The following is an 18,886-nucleotide window of genomic DNA, read 5'->3' on the forward strand; positions in this document are numbered from 1 at the left end:
CAAAGCCAGAGTTCAGCTGCGGTCACCCAGAGTGGGTCAGCTGAAAGCAAAGGAAGGGGTGCTGGCGCTTAGGGAGACCCAGCAGCAAAACAGCCCCCACAAAGCAGGGCTGCCTCTGGAAACCTAACGCCGTGCCCTGGGTTTACCTACATGGTTTGTTTAATCGGGACACCGACAGCTCCCGTTTCCTAGAAATGTGCTACCTACGACTTTCTCAGAAGCGGTGGCCAGCCCAGCTGCCTGCCAGCTAGCCCGGGGCACCCACGGCCAGCAGCCCCCGGCGTTGGCACAGCCCATCTCCTGCAGCACAACATGTTTACGAGGCAGCCGAGAAGCGGCGGAGGCTCCCCAGCGCCCTCTCCCGGGAAGGCGGCCGGGCAGAACGGCCCGTGCCTCCCGCAGGGCTCCTGCCGCCTGTTTATCTCCTGCCTCCTCCTCCTCCCCACCGCCTGCTGGTCTTTTGAGGAAGCTCAGCCTTGTGACCCCTCCTCGCCGCAGTCAACGAGGCCGGCGGGGCGCCGGACAGGCGTGGTGCCGAGAGGTGACACCTCCCAGCTTTGGCTTTAATTCAGCTTTCAAAGCCACGAACCCGCGGAACACAACGTGTTGATCCGGGGCTGGGTGACGCCGAGCTCTGCTGCCTTCGGAGCAGTAGTGCAAACTCTGCACAAACCTCTCCATCAGAAGCTGGGGGATTGCGATGCTCCAGTGCAGACCTGATGTGCTAAGCACGGGTAAAATTGCCTGTCACCTGCACTAAATCCAAATGAATGATTATGTAAGTCCATAGAATGGTTGTGTTAAAAGGGACTTCCAAGATAATCCAGACTCAGCCCTGCCCTGGGCTGGTTGCCCCCCAGCTCAGGCTGCCAGGTCCCATCCACAGCCTGGGGCACCCACAGCTCTGGGCAGCTCTACCAGCACTTCACCATTTCTTTTCTTAAAGTATAAGCATCACACAAAGAGTAGGAATGGTCTATTGTGCTGTGATGGATTAGATCCTAGGAAGAGGCCCAGCCTCTGACACAGCTGGGAGGAAGGTGAGAAGAGCATCTCCCCCTGTGCCCACCAGCCAAGGCATTCCCATTTCAGCTGTATCACTTTCAAACCAGTCTGTGAAACCGCTGCTCACTGTGGTGCCACACAGGGCACAACTGAAATGCAGCCAAGGGATGAGAACTTAGTGTCTGACTATGTGCCACCTCCACCAGCACAGCCAGGTGGGACCTGCTCACACGCAGCCACTACTGCATCACCCCTAGAGGGGTTCACAGGGCCGAAGCCCTTTACCCACGGGTTAGCAAACCCAAGGCCTTAGCGAGATGAGCTGCTGTTTAATTAATTAATTACCACTCTGCCCTCCAACGGTAGTCACCCAATGAGGACAGGGAGCTCAGCACGGCGCCAGGGGACTGACCTTGCGCGGGCAGCAGTGGCCAAGCGGTGTCCCCAGGAGCGCAGTGGGAGGCTGCCCAGCTGATAAGCGAGCAAACATTGCAGGCTCCGCAGCATGCTGCCTTTGAAGGTGCTGCCAGGGTCAAGGGTGGCTGTGGGGTGGTGACCAGAGGGCTCGAAAAGGCAGAGCAAAGCCGGCGATGACCTGAGCTGCACAGAACGGCGGCGTAGGAAAGCAAATTAATAAAAAAGTGCAGAGGCACATGTGAAAAAGAAAGTCCCTCCCCTTCCACATCCCCCACCAGCCCACCTCTTTGCTTTTGCACGGAGCGACACGCTCAGCATCGCAAGCCCGGCACCCACCTGGCTGCTCTGCAGCAAGCAGGGACACCGCTGTGAAGCACGTGCTCTTTCTTCGAGCGTGGCTGGGGGAAGCTGGATGATGAGAACCAGGCAGGCAGGGTGGGGGATTTGAGACCCAGAGATTGCTTGGCTCTGCTTGCTCTGTTCAAGGGTGGAGAATATCCCAGGGAGTGCTCAGCGCATGCCTTTCCCTTGCAGTTGGAAATTGGTCACAGTGTGCATTGGCAATTTTTTTTTCCTTTGCTTGCTTTCTTCTTTTTCTTTTTATTTATTTATTTATTTATTTTATTAGCGCGGTTCATGCTGCGAAGCATGCTCCCTACTAGGTCAGGAACACATTAACCATGGCTGGCAGATTAATCTCAGCCTAATACACATTACAGCTTTATTAAGGAGGTGGAAATTCTCCCGAGTGCATTCAGTGGCAGGATCAAGGCCTGACACTGCACACTGTGCGAGGTGCTGCAATGCTGCCTGCATGCCTTCCTTACGGCTGGATCGCATCCCCCAGCCCTAGCTGTGCTCCACTTGGACATAGCAGGATTATGGGTGATGCTACTGGAGAGGGAGCAAGGAAATGCAAAGCTTGCTACAGGGGCAGTGTGTCCATGGCAAATCCCAAGCAAAGAAACCCCAGACAGAAGGCAGTAGGCTCAGAAATACTTCTAATTAACATCAGGAAACACCAGAGATGTCCTCGTTGAGCAAACAAGTCTTAAGCACCCAGGAGAGTGAGCGTGAAAATTGCATTAGAAAAAATAGGCTAATATATTCAAGGCTAAGGCTGAACTTCCGCACCCAAGACTTCGTATAATTAATTGTGAGATGCTACAAGCCCAGAAGGATCCCACCATTGCTGATGTGGTCTTCGAAGTATCCTAAACTATTCATATCAGAACAGCCTGAGAGTGCATGAGGAAAAAAATCCAGTAGTATCCATGCATAGAATACTCATGTCAGGCTTGTGAAGCCTGGGCACTGCAGTGATGCGTGCCACCAAAAGCACAGCAGAGATGTGTGTGGCTGCCCTGCTGCTTCTGTAGGGTAGGTGGATCTGGGAGGCTGTGAGCCCACGTGGGTACTGCAGGCATCCAGGTCCTGGCGACCCTGCAGCCACACGGCCTTGGACTTTGGTGTTGCGGTGGGGCAAGAACCTGAGCCTTGAGCCCCAGGCACGTCCCCTCTGCCAACACCGTGTGTGGGGCTGCCAGGGGGCAGAGGCGGCCTCAGGTCTGCTGAGGGTGGGCTGCTCTCAGGAGCAATACTGACGCAGTTGGTGTTGCAACCTTGCCCATATCTTTGCGCAAAGAGTGTGGCCACCCCAAATCCCTCTGCAAGCCTTCTCCTACCCTTTTAAATCTGGCAGTTCTGCTCAATCTCAGCCTACGTAATCTTCTTTTGCAAGGCACATTCACAAAGGATCTCACTGCAAACTTCGCCAGGCGGATGGGCAGCTGTGCACCAACCAGCTGTGCTGAGTGGAGCTCCTTCCTGCTGAAACACCGCCTCACCTCGGGCAAAGGCTTTATGGAAACGATCCCGTGCTTTTCCATGGTAACCGTGCCGATCTGTTCCAGCTCGCAGCCTTGATCCTCTCCCGGCAGGGCTGGCTCGGCCCTGCTGAGGTCAGCCCGGAGCCGTGCTGACACGAGCAGAGCTCTGAGGATCTCACTGCACGCTTGTTTGCAGACCAACTGGCACCTGGAATGAGCAAAGTTGCTCACAGCTCAGCTTTCCCTGCATCATTCGGGCGGGCTCACTTCAGGGCTGCTGTCCCCCCAGCCCTGGTGTGCTCCCTGACCAGAGGAAGGGGATGGTGGCTGCCCGTGGGGCTGTGCTCAAACCTATCCCAAAGCCAGCATCCCTCCCAGTGCACACGTGTGTGGAGGGACAGCTCCAGCAATCTGCAAATAAACGCTCAGGGTGACAGAGTGTGTCGATGCCCCCACACCATTAACCTTTTCAACACATCACTGCCTAGCCGTAAAACCAGCGGTGCCTCCCTACTCATCACACAGGGGACAGGAGCAGCAAGGAGCCATCCCTGCACTGGGGACAGCGTCGCATTGCTGGTTTGACAGCGCCATCTGGTGAGGTGACCTCGCTGCTGGGGACCGGCCCCAGAGAGATGGCTCGACCCGCTTCTCTTTCCCGAGGGCACCAGGATTCCATGGCTGGTCCCCACGAAAAAAAGCTCAGACCTGCTGCAGGCAACTTGGGCTGGGGCACCGGTGGCCCCAACGCAGCTAAGACTAGCCTTTCTCTGCTCTCCTGCTCAGTTAATGTGATGCTAGAACTGTCAGGGTCTCCCCACCACCACCTGCTACTTCCAACCCAGGCTGCATTTGACTTGGCATTTCTTTCCTCCTCTTCCCAGGAGGTCTCCAAAGGTGGGAATCAGTCCCAACTGGGAGCCAAGGGTTGCTCTGTTGAGGGAAACCATAGCGGAGTCTCCCATGAGACATCAAAAGCCCTGACAACACGGCACCAAGGTACTAACAAGAGCCTGGTTTGAAGGCAAGAAGCTGCCCCTAGTGGGGAGATGGGAAAGTCTTCATTTCAGGAAAGCATGGAGAGCTCTGCAGTCCCCAAGAGCCCTCCATGTCCGTGCAGATCAGGGCTGGGACAAGTGTGTCACAAGCAGCACGGTGATCTAGAACACATCCTCAGGACACAGCAACACGATGGCCACCAGTGAGTGAACTTTGGCTGGAGTAAAGCACACTCTGAAGAGGAAAAGCAGCATTAGGCTTTATAAACCTGGGTCCTTCCTGTGGCACAGCATGCCTTTGTGCTTGTGGGCATTTCCAAGGGCATCCAACATCAGCAGGTGCTGCCAGTCCACTCCAAGTCTTTCAGAACCAAGCACAAATTCAAGGGACATGTTTTGGATTATTCCAACACCGACACACTGCCTTCAGGTCCTGGGTGGTTGGAGTGGATGTCTGCAGTCACTGCTGCTGTACCCAAAGACACAACCTGCCTGATGATGCCTGATAATTCAAAGGAAATGCTGCAGCATTTGTACTCAACCTCCACAAACCCTCGATATTTAGAAAGTGGCCATTCAAACTTCCCAAGTCCTACGTGCACCTGAACCACATGCTTTCCAAACACACCGTGTCAGCAGCCCACAGCACATAGGTGCAGTAGGACCTCAGTGCACCAAACCCCAACTAAGATCACGTTTTTCTTAGCTCTGTTCTGTCCTGACTGCTCCCACTTCTCTTTCACTTTACAATCCCTCTTTCAACAACACAAAGCCCAGGTAACTTTCTCTTCTCCCCTGCAGCAATCATAGACTCCACGGACATAGAGCTGCTGCTGAGAGATGAAGTTTTTGTTGACTTCTTCAACACGTTTCTGAGCCTTCCTGTAAGTCTGCTCCTCACCACAAAGCCCAGGATCTTTTGGGTTCCACATCAGAGAAAAACTTGGGACCATATTGTACTTGGGCTGTCAGGGCAGGGAAAGCTGAGGACCTCGGCATGGAGGAGGTAGTGAGGTCTGACAGAAGATGGTGCCTTCTCTGTAGTGGGAACTAACTAGGACAGCCAGGCTCTGGGCTCCCCCACCACCTTCCATCACATCAAGATCTCCCCATTCCTTTCAATGCAGGTTTTTGGCCAGACACCCATTTACAGGAGCAGCACGGGGCAATGGGACCTCTGGCCAGAGCTACCAAGCCACCTGGTGAGAAAACATCCCTTGTGAGAACAAAGAAAGGGGAGGAAGGGCACTGGGCAGGGACGGAGTCGGTTCCTCATTTCTGAGGCTGCTCTCTCCTCCATGTTCATGCAGCCAGGGGTGTGATTTCAAACCCAGGTTTCATTTTGCCTTTAAGTCATGGGTGGAGCAGAAACCACAGGAAATTGGGGTTCTGGGAAAGGAGGCAAGTGGGGAGGAGAGATAGCAGGGACACAGGCAGCACGAGCATCCCCCCTTCTTCCTGCACATGGGGATGGCTCACGCCATTCTCCAGCAACCCCCCTAGCATGGGCCCATTACTCACCCTAATCCCCGTGCAAGAGCCAGCTCCTCGCTCACTGCCTCATCCTCTGCTTGGGTGTGGGGTGCAATGCAGGATCCCAGTCCCTCAGCTCTGTTGGACTGGCTGGGAAAACACCGGCTGCCTCACTTCTGCAAATCCAGCCTGTGCCTCCTCCTCATCCTCTGCCAGAAGCTCCTGGGTTTCATTCGCTCGGAGGAAGCAGGTGAGTCATTGCTGCACTAGCAGGGCTTCCTCTTGCCTGGTGCCTGCTGAGCATAGCACTGGGTTAAAAAGGCATTGCACACTCTGGTTCTGGGCTCTTGCTCTGCACTGTGCATCCTATGCTGGGAAACTCATAAAATCGTCCAGGCTGAAAAATACTTTGAAGATAATCAAGTCCAACCATCAACCTGACCTAAGGAGCCCCATCATTAAGCCATGCCCCTTAGTGCCATTAATATAGCCTGCAAACGCACAAAACACGCCCTTACCTTACACCCTGGTCTGTCTCAAGGGCAGCAAATCTGGACTGTGCAGATTGCCCCCACACAATCCCCTTCATTCCAGCCTGTTGCTTTGCCCATCTGCGAATCAGCGCAAGGGTTGGCTGCTGGAAAGAAAGTTCTAGCAGCTGGGATGCAGGTCTTTATTTTGGAAAAATAAGGCATTTATCAAGGCTTGTGCCCCGATGCCGTGCCTTGCTCTCTCTCCAACAGCAAGATTGCTGAACTGGCAGAGCGCGGACCAGTGGCTGCTGGAGAAATGCATCAGTGGGAGCCAGGGCATGTGGCGCTTCCGAGCCTTCACCCAAGGAATGGCAGGTGGGCATGGTGTGCTCCGTAGCCCCTCCACATCTTCACAGCTTTTTCTTTTAATCACAGGCTGCTTTGCTCCCCAGCAAGGCTTTTAATACCACCTCCATCACATCGTTCTCTTGTCTGATCCAAAGGGGAGGAACTGACAGACTTCTGGCTTATCACTGAGAGGCTGCTGGGGCTTGATGAGTCAGATGCAATGCAGAAGGACCTCTATCTGTCTTTGATCCAAAGGCTGAAGGTCACCCACCTGCGTGAAGGCTCCAGCATCCTTACCCTCTGCGGCACCACTGCCCGTAAGTGGGATGGGAGCTGCTGGCCTGTTCCTGGCTGCTCCCAGGAACAGATGGGATGCCAGCAGTGCCTTTGCTTGGCTGGGGATCCCCCGTGGCAGCAGCAGGTCTGCTTGGAGCCATCTTCATATCATCACTCCCTGCATCCATTTCAGGCTCATCGCAGACAGTCACAAACGTTGGGTCTGTAGGCACCCGGAGGGAGATCCTGAGCAAAATGCAGCAGCAGGCCCTGTTTATCCTTCAGAGTTACTGGCTCCCTAAATTCTTCATCCAGTGCAAGATGAGCATGGAGGAGGAAAAATCCTGCTGGCCTCTGCTGCAGGAATATCAGGAGCGGTTGGCACAGGGCCACTTGCAGGAGCCCTCGGGCATTTCAGATGGCCTTTCCCCAATGAGAATTAATAGGAGCCAGGATTCACCAGAGCCCTACTGCAGCAGGGAGGCCAAAGAAAAGATCTGGGCTCTTATCAAGGAGGGAAGAGACAGCCAAGAAATGAAGATGCAACCAGAAAGGCAGACAGAGCCAGCTGGGAGCATGAAGAGATTGCAACAGTGTAAAGGTGGTTTGGGACGGATTCGTCTGCAGCCAGAGCGCACTGCAAATACTGCCATTGGAAGCCGAGGAGGAGCAAAAAGACCTAGGCCCAGAGAAAAACAGGTCCTCCACCCGGAAAACCTATGTGAAAAGAAGGTCCTCTCCAGCCTACGTTCCTCTACACCCCTGGCCAAGATACCATCCCCCACAAGGCCAGCCAAGACCTTACGTTACCTCCCCTGGGCGCTCAGTGCTGACAGCTACGCAGGACGGCCCTTCAGGACCTTCTTGATCTGCCAGGACCACACTGCTGAGGCTCGTCTCCTGGACCTATGGCACGACCTGGAGGAATTCCTACCCGTGGTGCTGGACCACAGCAGAGAAAATAACTTCTTCCTGCGCCGTTTCCTCACGGAGAGGATCTGTGAGTCCTATCTGGTGGAAAACACCATACAGCAGCTTCCCGTGGAGATGAGGATCCTCCAGGGCCTGCGGGACCATCTGGCTTCTGCAGAATTCACCCCCTGGATATTCAGGACTCAAAAAGAGATTTGTAAGGTAGAGATTGGCAGTGGTCAGACTGTGGGGTACAGCTGTGCCTACACACCCCAGCCTGGTGCAAGGTTTAACAGAGATATTTAGAAGATGAACAGAGAACAGGGAGGGCAAAACTTATGGTCACAAGTCAGCTTGGACTGGAATCAGTGACCTAGATGCAGCAGGCTGGCAGAGAGAAGCATCCCCATGGGTCTGCTGGGCTGAGGAGCAGAGATGAGCAGCCACCGAGCAGCTGGTGGCCTCAGCTGTCAGATGGTGCTCAAAGGATGGCAGCCATCCTTTCACATCTGAGTCACTGCTTCCAGCACAACATGACTGAAGCACACTGTGTACAGCCCACAGCAAAGCTGCCCTTGGTTGTCTCAACGCTGTCACTGCGACCTTGGGGTACAGCAAGGGTGCTGGCTGCTGGTGGGACACATGAGAACAGCTGAGAACACCCTACCTTTTCTCCTCTTCAGGTCCTCTGCACCTACTATGAGAAATTTCTGGCTCATGATGATGAGACGTTCCTCCAGTTCATGGTAAAGGGGATGCACAGGGCTGTGGGCATCTTCTAGGGGTTTGCAGGTAGCAGTGTAGATGGGAGAAGCAGGGGGATAGGGAGGGAGGGAAGCTCAGCACTAGCTGCAGTGATCCAGCATCCCACAGGTCAGCCCCTGGGCCATTACCCATCCCAGAAATGGAGAGATCTAAATGCAGGGGAGGTGCATGCAAAGCCAGCAGCAGGCAGCATGCTGAGCAAACCACTTCTGGGAATTAATTCTCCCCCTTTTTCCCTGCCTGGACCAAATACTGCTTTTAATCTGACTCATGGGCAGCTACACATGCATACATCCTTGTCCCAGCACAAACTTACGGCTAGCATGCTGGGGGAGGAGGATGTACAGCATTTTGGCCTCTGATTCAACTGCACTCAAGTTTTCCAAGTGTTTTTCTTTTTTTTTCCTTTTTCCCCACTGTGTAAAGCAGTGATTTAAATAGGAGTTACAAAAGCAAACCATCCTTCCGGCAGCAGATATCCTACTAATGCATCATACTTCTCAGTGCCCTGAATGCTATCCTAACTCCAGGAAGCCTCCTCGCAAACAGAAACCTCAGAACATCCTGCGTGTTTGGGTCCCTTGCACAACCCACACAGGAATTTTGGCTCACCGCAGCTCATGTCTTCAGGCTGACCATTAGGATTTTCTTGGAATAGCAATGTAAAAAATCAGCAGCTGGTCCCAGAAATGGTTAGGAGAGGCTGGCAAGGGCAGTGCCCCAAAGCCCCAGCATTGCAGTCTGTGAGAGCCGAGCTCTTATGGAGCAGTCAGTTGGCAGCTGTCAGCTCCTGGCTCTGCTCATTAAATGCTTTTGGTTGTAAGTTAATTAGCTGCCCATGTTTCTAAGCATCCCTTGTCAAGGAAATTACCACTCAGAGCAAATGCTTGGTCTGGGAGTGCAATTAGCACTTAGGCAGGTGTCGGGGCCATGCTCTCCGCAGGCACCATCCCCTAAGCCAAACTCATTGGGGGCTCTCTCTGCACCAATGTCAGAAGAGCTGCTTGGAGCTTAGCAGGGCTATTTTTGGTGCTTGCTCTCAGCAGCATGCAGCTCGGTTTGCAGACAGCCTCTCTGTCCCTGCTCGCTAGTGGTGAACGGCCAAAACCTGCATGAGGGTCTCCGTGGGGACAGTGGGTGGCACTCCTGGGACATTAGCCAGAGCCACACCAGGGACAGCAGAAAAGAAAACGTGAGCTCACCTGTCTGTCCATGACACCCTCGTGGCTGTTTTCAGTCCTCCTGGATGGATGGTGACCTCTTCAGGAAAGCAGCTGCCCTTGGCTGATGAGCCACTGTTTGGATGCAGCTGCAGGCAGATGTGAGCCCGCTTTAGGAAAAGTATGGACAGGTCCAAGTCTTATGCTGAGCTCTGTGCTCAGGTTTCTCCCAGAGGTTTAATTTGGATAGGTTTGTAAGTGCAAAAATGTGCAGCTAGCCTGCAGTTCCTCGAGTGGGGTGTAATAAGATGCTCTGTGCCATTACCCTCTGGTCTTCTTGTCAGTCTTCACAGAGTGATGTCCCAGTGCCCAAGGTACAAGGACATGGTCTTGGGAAAGACAAATATTTCCTCCTGTCTGAGCGGATAAATGAGTCCTTGAAGCTGAGCCAGGCCTTGTATGACACAAGGAACTTGGAAGGCCTCTCTCCCGAGCACTGGCGATCCTTTGGCACTCAAGACCTCCAGAAAAGGGGTGTGCTCCAGGCAGAGGTGGAACCTCTTGTGAGCGAAACTGGTAAGAGAAGGCTCTGAATTTCTGCTGGTATTCAGGTTGGCTCATGCTGATGCAGCATATTTTGTGTGTCTGTAGTGACCAAGCCACCAACATGCAGGTTTTGGCTTAGCAGTATCTTGTTTTATTGCTGACAGTGTCACTGGGTGGGTTGAGACAAGATATATGCAAGCCACAAGCCATAATCCAAGTTTTAGCAGTGAGCTTTAGATCAAATTTGCCCTTCTCAGTACTGGACTGGCTTGGGTCACTAGGCTGTAGCAAAGAGATTGAAATGCAAAGGCAGGGATGGTCATTGTCATCCCACTGCCACACCTTGACCACTTGGGGAGCTTAAGGTCTTGAAAATGTAGCATCATGGGTGGATCACAGGAAGAGAATAGAGAAGGGGAAAGGAAAGGCAAAGAGTGAGAAGGTAGCACTCAGTAAGTTCTGGAGGACAGTCAGAGCCTGCAGGGGATGGATCTGTTCTTTCTTCTCTATCAGATGCAGACTACCAGAAAATGACATCAAAAGAGTTGGCTGTTCAGAAAGAATCACTGTCTGTGGATAGCTGCAGCAAGGATAAGGAGGTTTTGTCTCCCAGAAGCCCACCACTTGGTGAGTCCAACCAGAGCAGACTAGAAGCAGGGCAGGCTCCCAGCTAGCATTCCTCAGGACAAGCAGGAGGAAGCATCATCAGGGAAACATCTCCAGAAGGAGATATAGGTGCAACCACCCTTGGAAGGCACGTGTTTACGGGTGTTAATCCAACCAGCATGGGTGGGAGCTGGAGGTTTCCTCTGAAGCAGATGCTGAGGAGTTGAAGCCATGCAGAGGTGAAGGGCTTCTACAGTACCCAATGTCCCCTGAGCTAGGCTCATCCTGTTGAAGTCAGCAGGGCAGTTCTGGAGGCAGCTCAGGCTTCTCTGGGGTCCTCTGACCTGAGAACAGCTGTGACAGGCTATAATTGTCACCCAAGAAAGCAGCCAGCTCCATTCTGTCCCCACAGCTGCTGAGCCCGAGAGGGAAAAGAAGAGGGCTGCTCCTAGGAGAAAAACCAAATCAAGTGCCAAGAAGGACACCACTGTTGCAGTAGAGAAGCCAACAAGAAGACCCAGGTCTGGCACCTTGCAGTACAAAGATTTGCTGTCTTTTGCTACTTTCAGGAAACAGAATTTTCCCACTGATTCCCTTCAGTGTCACTCCTTGCTTTGTCACGGAGATGCCACATGAATGTCCACGTGGACTCCCCCCTCCTGGGGATACTCCAGACAAGAGTCCTGACAGCCCCACATCAGGATATAAATTGCAAATCCCTGCCTGCCCTCAGCTCTGGTTGTCTCCTGGTGTCTCCTCCCTGCAGGCACTTTGTGAAGGTTCTGCACAGCCCTGCCCACCTGCAGTACTTCAAGCAGTTCCTCGAGGAGCGCAATGCAGCTGAACCACTGCGCTTCTGGATGGCCGTGGAGAAGTTAGCTGCAGAGACCAACACCAAGACAAAGAACCTCCTCATTAACAGCATTGTCAGAAATTATTTCCATGGTGAAATACCAGCTGGTAGGCACTCTCCAGCCCTGTACTTTACACAAACTGTGACAAAGGCTTCTTTTCCTTGATGTGGGTGAAGATTTTAGATCCTCTTGCAGGGACCTGCCAGTTCTCCTTTCCTTGCCCAGTGTTTGCTGAGGTCTTCCACTGCCACTTGAATTTCTAGGAAGGTGGTCTACTTCTTTGGTAGGACTTTTTCACCAAGACCTCTGATGTTCTTGGAATCAGAGTTTCACTCCCAAAGCATGCAATTAGCACGGTAGAGAAAGGAAAAGAGGTGAGACTATCAAATTCAGTGAACAGCTGATGGTGTAGGCAGGTGGAGGTGGGACAGGATGCCACTTGCTGATGTGAGGGTAGGAAGAGCTGTTATAGGGGCTGAGGTGGCTGCTCATGGCAGGCAGCAACTGCATGTCTCTTCCAGAGGAACAGCTGGAGTGCAGCTCTTCTATCATCAAGGAAATAAGCGAGGCTGAAACAGTCACTCCCTTCATGTTGATGACAGCACAGATCTTCGTTCAGAAAGCAATGGAAAAACAATGGTGAGGACTTGGCTTAGATGGGATCCTAGGTTCAAACACAAACACCCTTTCCTTGGTGACAGACAACAACTGCTACAAATGTATTACTCTGTGAACCATCTATCAATGCATCAACATCCCAGCTAGACCCTCACCCCAGCCCTGTATCTGCTGATGTATTTAACCATGCAAGGGGAGAGTTCCAGTTCCCATCCCTTTCTCCATCCTCCTCCAGAAACAGGAGTCCTATGAGACCCCAACCACAGGGCTACCCCTCCCTCTCAGCTGCTCTCCATCCTACCCACCCAACCCCTGCTCACACATCTGGCTGTCCCTGATACTCTCTGATCTCCCATCTGGCAGGTTTAAAGAATACCAGGACCTCTTTCCCCCCAGTGAAACACACAAGTCCAATCTTTGTTTGCGGCACGGGATGGGGAACTTTAAGACAGACAACCTGGTAAGGAAAGACCTTCAGCTGGCCTGCTGTGGGTGTTGTGTAGGAAAGAGGAGAAGCTGTGTGTTAAGCAGTGCTCAGAGAAATGGGGTGAGGGAGGTTAGAACTGGAGGACTGCAAAAAGCAGAGTTTAAGTTTTGTTCTCACAGGCTCTGAAGTCCAGATCTAGATAGTGGCAAGTGGCCAAGCAATTCACACTATCACCTGTGGCCTCCAGGGGAATGCGGAAACACCAGAAATGATGGCTGGGTCGTTCCCAGCTCTGGCTCGCCATATCTGTACCACCAACTGATGTGCACTGTCCTGTCTCTGCAGCGGTGGGCATGGTTTGCCATTCAGAACATTGTCAGGAGCATCTGCAAGTTCCATCGGGAGATGAACAACAACAAGTGCCGTGTAGAGTTTGAGGACTTTCTCTGGAAGGAACTAGAAAATGAGGAGGAAAGTATGGCTAGACACCTGAACACCTCTCTTCCCTCCCCAAGGCAATCCTAGGTTTAGGAGAGGTAAATGGAGGAAACTTGTGAGGCTCCTCTCCCATCCTCATATGTTCAGTTGTCTCTGCTGGAGGTGCAGTTCCTCCTTCCTGCTGGCAAAGCAGGTGTTTCAGGATGCCAAATATTGCCTGAGAAATCTGCACCAAGTGAGCAGAGGGTTGAAAGGAGGGCAGAGATAAGGCACAAAATGGGCTTGTGTCTTCTAGCCAAGAAGTTCTGGAGGTGAACAGTCAGGCTGGCCTTGGCCACTAATCCCAGTGCTTCCAGACCCTGCATACTGGCACAGAGAAGCCACAGGGAGATCAGCACATCAGTGAAGGGGTTGGGAGATGAGGTGCAGAAGCAATATGGACATATATATACACATTCACACGGTATCTGGTTTTCTGACACCAGTGTCCCTCCTTTTTCTGCTAAGTGCATGCAGTGGTACTGGTGCATGTCTCTCAAGCAACATAAATGCAACAATTTGCACACCTTCCACAAAAAAAGAAACACAACAGGAGGCAATAGATGAAGCTAAGGTGAGACAAGGCAAAAATAAATAGAATGAGATGCAACAGGGAGCCTACCTACAAAGTGCTGGGCCAGAGGATGCAGAGCGGATTTGGTTCAAAAGGACACTGGAAAAGCTGGTAGAGAAGAAATCCACTGGAATTGGTGGATGTGCAGAAAGCCCACCTAGAGAAAGACGTACCTGGAAACAAAAATATTTGGAATTTGGGGAATGTTTTATATGGAAATAGTAACATATTTTACACTTCTTTCTCCTTAATGGCCTCTGTCAGAGATGGTGATGGCTAGACAGACAGGCAGACTTTTGATCTAACATAATGCGGCCAGCTTCTAAGCAAACAAGGAACATGAGCACTCTATAGGTGCAAAGAGGAGGATTGATAGAGGTTACTGAGCTAAGGGAATGGCACACACTGGATGGATCTGAACATCTGAACTCCCTGGGGGCCCTATAGGCTGTAGTCTACAAAGGTACCCATCCCTGCCCCATTGCTGGGGGTGTTCAAGACCAGGTTGGATGGAACCCTGGGCAACATGGTCCAGTATCAGATCAGGGGGTTGGTGGCCCTACCTGTGGCATGGGGTTGGAACTTCATGATGTTTTGAATCCCTTCCAATCCAAGCCATTCTATGATTCTAAGGTAGAAAAATCCCAACAAATCACCTGTAAGCAGGAAAGGGAAGCAAAAGGGAGGTGAAAGAGTGGGGTATAGCTCAGTATCAGATGCTCAGCTGCCCCCAAACCAATGCTATAAGAAGCAGGATACCACATCTCTTACTCTCTCACAGACCTACCCATCTCCTCGATGCAGAGCAACAACACCTCACGTTCCCGTGCATCCTCTGCCAGATCCCCAAGGGACAAGGACGTGGTGCTGGTGAAACGACAGATGTTTAACAACCAGCTCATCACTGTCAACTTCCTCGTTTATGACCTCCACTTTTACCTGGAGATCAACAAGTAAGCTCCACCGGTGCTCAGGTGCCTCCAAGTCTCCTTTTCTCAGGCCCAAATCCATTCTGGGAGCAGTCTGCACTCCTCGGTAAGGGATAAAGCATGGTACATGGGTTCCTTTGCACATACTGAGGGCTTTGCTGCCATCCTAAAACTCTCAGCAAGGCTGCTGGACACCACAGTGCAGTGTGAAACTCAACCGAAGTCTCATTCTATAGCTGTCTGCATCTAATCTGCTTGTGGCTACCTGCCCCTGGAGAGCCCCCAAACCTTCGTTTTGATAAATACTGAGCTAAACAAGACCACTGCCCAGAGAGATCGAGGTGCCCCATCCCTGCAGACAACCAAGGTCTGGGGCTCTGAGCACCTGATCGAGCTGTAAGGGACTCTGTTCACTGCAGGGCAGTTGGATCAGATGGCCTTTAAGGATCCCTTCCAGCTCAAGCAGCTCTGGGATTCTGTGATTCCATGCCTGCCTAGCCTACAAATCAGGGCACTTGTCTCAGAGTGACACCTAAACACATGTTTTTGCAGGTTTTCCAAGCTGGCTGATTCAGCTGAAGCATTGGCAGCCCGCAACGTGTGCACCAAAAATGAAGTTGACTTTCTCAAAAAGAAAGCTGCCATCATCAGCAAGCTCTTCCTGAGCTCTGATATTCCTCCCAAACTGCGGGTGAGATGATGGGTCCCACCCAGGAAGCCTGTAGGCTGTTCATTGCTCAAGACCATGGCAGCTGTGAGCAGATATAGGCAGAAAGAGGCCAGACAGGGGGATGGATCTGCTCCATGAATGCTCTGAAGCTTCAGAATGCACTCTGGAGCTTGGGAACCATCCCTGGGCTCCATGGGAACTGATTTATCACCAGGCCCACGCTAGCACTTGATCTGTAGCCACTAAGAACAAGCATATAGGCATGGAGACGGTGAAATCCCCTATCTGCAGGAAGGATGACAGAGCTGAAGCACCAGGATGTGTGCTGCAATCTGCCAAATCAGTCCTTTCAGTCTCCAGAAGTCAATGTCATTATTGTGCCCTCCCCACACACCTACCTCTTCCCCTACAGTAGCAGTGGTTCTGTTTATCTCCTGTTTAGAAAGCATTTTTCCACAGAAATCCAGGAGGAATCTAGTCTTTATGTCCAGGACATTCAGCCAGGACAGAAATATTGTAACTTCATAGGCACAGCTTGAAGTGCACAGTGGGGTTAGGGAGAGAGACATGTCTCTAGGGCTCACCAGGCTGCTACAAACTGCTTTGGTTAAACAAGCTCCTTTCTGTGCTCAGGTGAACATCTCTGAAGACGAGAGAGATTTAATTTGGAGTTTGTCTTCCAAAGGCCTACTGAACCGGCTCCTCTACCACAGAGCCAAGGTGGCCATTTTCCCCATCCTGATACACTTCTGGAAGAGGTACGAAGCCCTTCTCTCTGGGTGGCGGAGGCTGCACAGATGCCAGCCTCTGCTTCCAGCCTCTGGCACGATGTAAATGAAGACATGACACTGCCCAGGATCTCAGCTGCAGATGTCTGCTCGGAGGTTTGTTGTCATTAGCGTTCCTCATGCAGGTTCTGCAACTGGAAGGTGATGAAGAGCTTCCGAGTCTACTCAAGGGAAAGGGAACCAACCTCATTGACCAGTATAAAAGCCCGTTCTGAATCATCTGAGATCTACAGCCCAAGTAAGATGAGCGCCTGTTCCCCACTCCTCATTTACACTCTCATTCTTCCAGCACAGAAGCCTCCAGTCCTGCGTTTTTTGTATCCCACGGTGTTTATGGACCCCCTAAGTCCCCAGATCTTCAGTGATGGCTCCCCATAGAAGAGCCAAACCCCTCCCATGCAGTGCACATGGCACATCCCACTAATACACAAAGCTTCAGCTACATGGGGCTGGAAAATGCAATGTCTTTAAAGCCCTTCCTCCCTCTCAAGTTCAGCCAAATTTACCCAGAGAGGTTTTAAGAAATTTCTTTAGGGAACAGTGGAGTGGGTGCAGAGAGTTCATGAGGACAGAGCTGTTGCATAAGCCCCGTTTGCTTAAAAAAAAAATAAAAATAAAAATACATCCCCTAAAAGAGCTGTTAAAGCCAGGTTACAAGTCAGCTGGGAGTAGAAGAAGAGACTGCCCAGAAACATGCAGGCAAACAGCAGGCTTATTGGCTCTGTACAGAAGATGCTTTGAGAATGTTTGGAATGGAGAAAAGGTTTCATGAGGGTCTGAGGGAGCACTCACCAGGACATCTCAAGCTCAGAGAGGGCAGATTTAAGTTAGATACACGGAAAAGACTTTTGCAGTGAGGGTGGTGAAGCACTGGAAGAGGTTACCTGGTGATGTTGTTGGTGCCCCATCCCTGGAGACTGTCAAGGTGAGGCTGGATCAAGCCCTGGGCAACCTGATGGAGCTGGGGTGTCCCTGTTCATTGCAGGGGAATTGGACAGCATGGCTTTTAAAGGTCCCTTCCAACTTTAAGGATTCTATGATCTCTAGGGAAAAGATCTTTTTTCCTTCATCTCTTACTTTGTTCCAATATACTAAACAATGCTAAACCGTGGGGGAAAAAAAAGAAAAAAAAAGAGAAACCCACAAAGAAAGTGCTGCTATGTGCTGTCACTCTACCTGACAACCTGGCTCCTTGACTGAATATTCATTTAGAAATTGCCTAATTGATTTTTTGATTAAAGGGGAAACCAAAATAGGCACGTCCTAATCTTGCTTTGACGGCCGGGTGGGTGTCTTGCAGCACAGCGTTCTGCTCCCTTTAATTCATCACTGTCAGGCTGTGAGGCTCAGCTCGGCACGGCTGGGAGATGCGGGGAGGGTAGGGGGGGGAAACAGGCAGGAGTCAGAGCTGCGGGCTCAGCAGCCGGGCTGTGGTTGCGGCCATCTCGCAGGCTGTCACCAGGCGTCACTGTGGCACTGCCGAGCCTCGCTCCGCGGAGCTCAGCGCAGTGATGCTCCTGGGGGCTCGTGTCCGCAGCTCTCCCAATGCCACCTCCCTGCGAGGCAGAGCAGGGCATGCCACCTCCTCCCTGCAAACGAGGAGGTGCGCAGAACTCGTATCTTTGTGCAAGCAAGCACCCAATGTCACCGCTTCCCTTCCATCTCCCGTGCTCTCAAGGAGCCGAAGGGGACAACACGTCTTGCTGTTCCCTCCCCACTTACTGCTCCTTCTTTTCTCCCACATCAGGCAATCACGTCGTCATTCTGTTCTCGCTCCTGCGAGGTATCCAGGTCCTGCTGCCCCGGTCTCATAAGAAGGAGTTAGAGGAAAAGCACGAGGGTGAGCAAAAGGCTGCCAGGATGGGAGTGTAGATTTAGGGCTCCCTGACACACTACGATGGGATCTGTGTTTTCCACAGGGTCAGAAAGTGCTGAGATGTCATCCAGCAGCTCCACTTCTGAGCCTTCAGAGCAGGTAGGTGGTTGCAAGACAGCCATGTCCTCAGGCTCCACCACCAGCACAGGCAGCTGGAGCAGGGGGACAGCCAGCTGGGAGGGCTGTCTCCTCCAGCTGTGGGGGTGCTGGGTAGCTGTGCAGGATGCTGCTTGCCCCACAGCCTCCAGAACAGTGTCACAGAGACACAAGACATCTCCTTTTGCTGCTCTTCCTGACTTTATACCACAGGTACTGGCCTATCCATGTCATTGAAGTGACTGATGCTACTTCTGGGTGGGCTGTTTCAGACCCCAGCTCTCTGCAGTCTTTCCCAGTAACACACTCAGAAGATCTGCAGTGGCTGCACTTCTCCCTGCTCTAAACGCATCCCATTTGTACTTTTCACCCATGCATCCACCATCAGCCACTGATGCAGTTCTTCTCCCCTCCCCACAGGATGAGGAGGAGGAGGAAGAAGAAGAAGAAACGGAAGAAGAGACAGAAGAAGAGATATCCTAGCACAACAGCCATGGGGACATGCTCCAAGGAAGCTGAGCAGCCAGGATATGCTGCATTGGCTGTGCCTAATTTGCAACAAGGCTGAAAAATAAAGCAACTCACAGCATCCTCCAGCCTCGTGCTAACACAGCACCTTGCAGGGACATGCCACTCAGGTGTATCTACCCAAGGAGATACCCATTCTCCAAACAGTCAGCTCATGCTGAATTTGGGCCTTTTTTTTTTTTTTTTTTTTTCTTCTTTTCTGTTTAAATACCCAGTGCATCTAAATTTCCAAAGCACTAAC

At 52.0% G+C, this 18,886-nt stretch overlaps 1 protein-coding gene across 1 annotated transcript; it reads left to right on the top strand.

Moving 5' to 3' along the window:
- Positions 1–4,442: 4,442 nt before the first annotated feature.
- RGSL1 (regulator of G protein signaling like 1) lies at positions 4,443–18,636 on the top strand. Its single transcript, XM_042873553.1, is given in 23 exon segments — positions 4,443–4,452; positions 4,541–4,588; positions 5,051–5,133; positions 5,377–5,451; positions 5,843–5,972; positions 6,466–6,570; positions 6,699–6,860; positions 7,013–7,953; positions 8,415–8,477; positions 10,001–10,232; positions 10,716–10,829; positions 11,221–11,329; positions 11,575–11,768; positions 12,184–12,301; positions 12,644–12,740; positions 13,053–13,182; positions 14,540–14,711; positions 15,240–15,378; positions 15,991–16,115; positions 16,271–16,383; positions 17,893–17,985; positions 18,065–18,120; positions 18,538–18,636. Coding segments are annotated over 23 exon segments (3,408 nt in total).
- The last annotated feature ends 250 nt before the right edge of the window (positions 18,637–18,886 follow it).

The sequence above is a fragment of the Lagopus leucura genome, unplaced genomic scaffold, assembly GCF_019238085.1.
Source record: "Lagopus leucura isolate 7727_CA_CO unplaced genomic scaffold, USGS_WTPT01 Super-Scaffold_100009, whole genome shotgun sequence".
In the NCBI taxonomy this organism is placed as follows: Eukaryota; Metazoa; Chordata; class Aves; order Galliformes; family Phasianidae; genus Lagopus; species Lagopus leucura.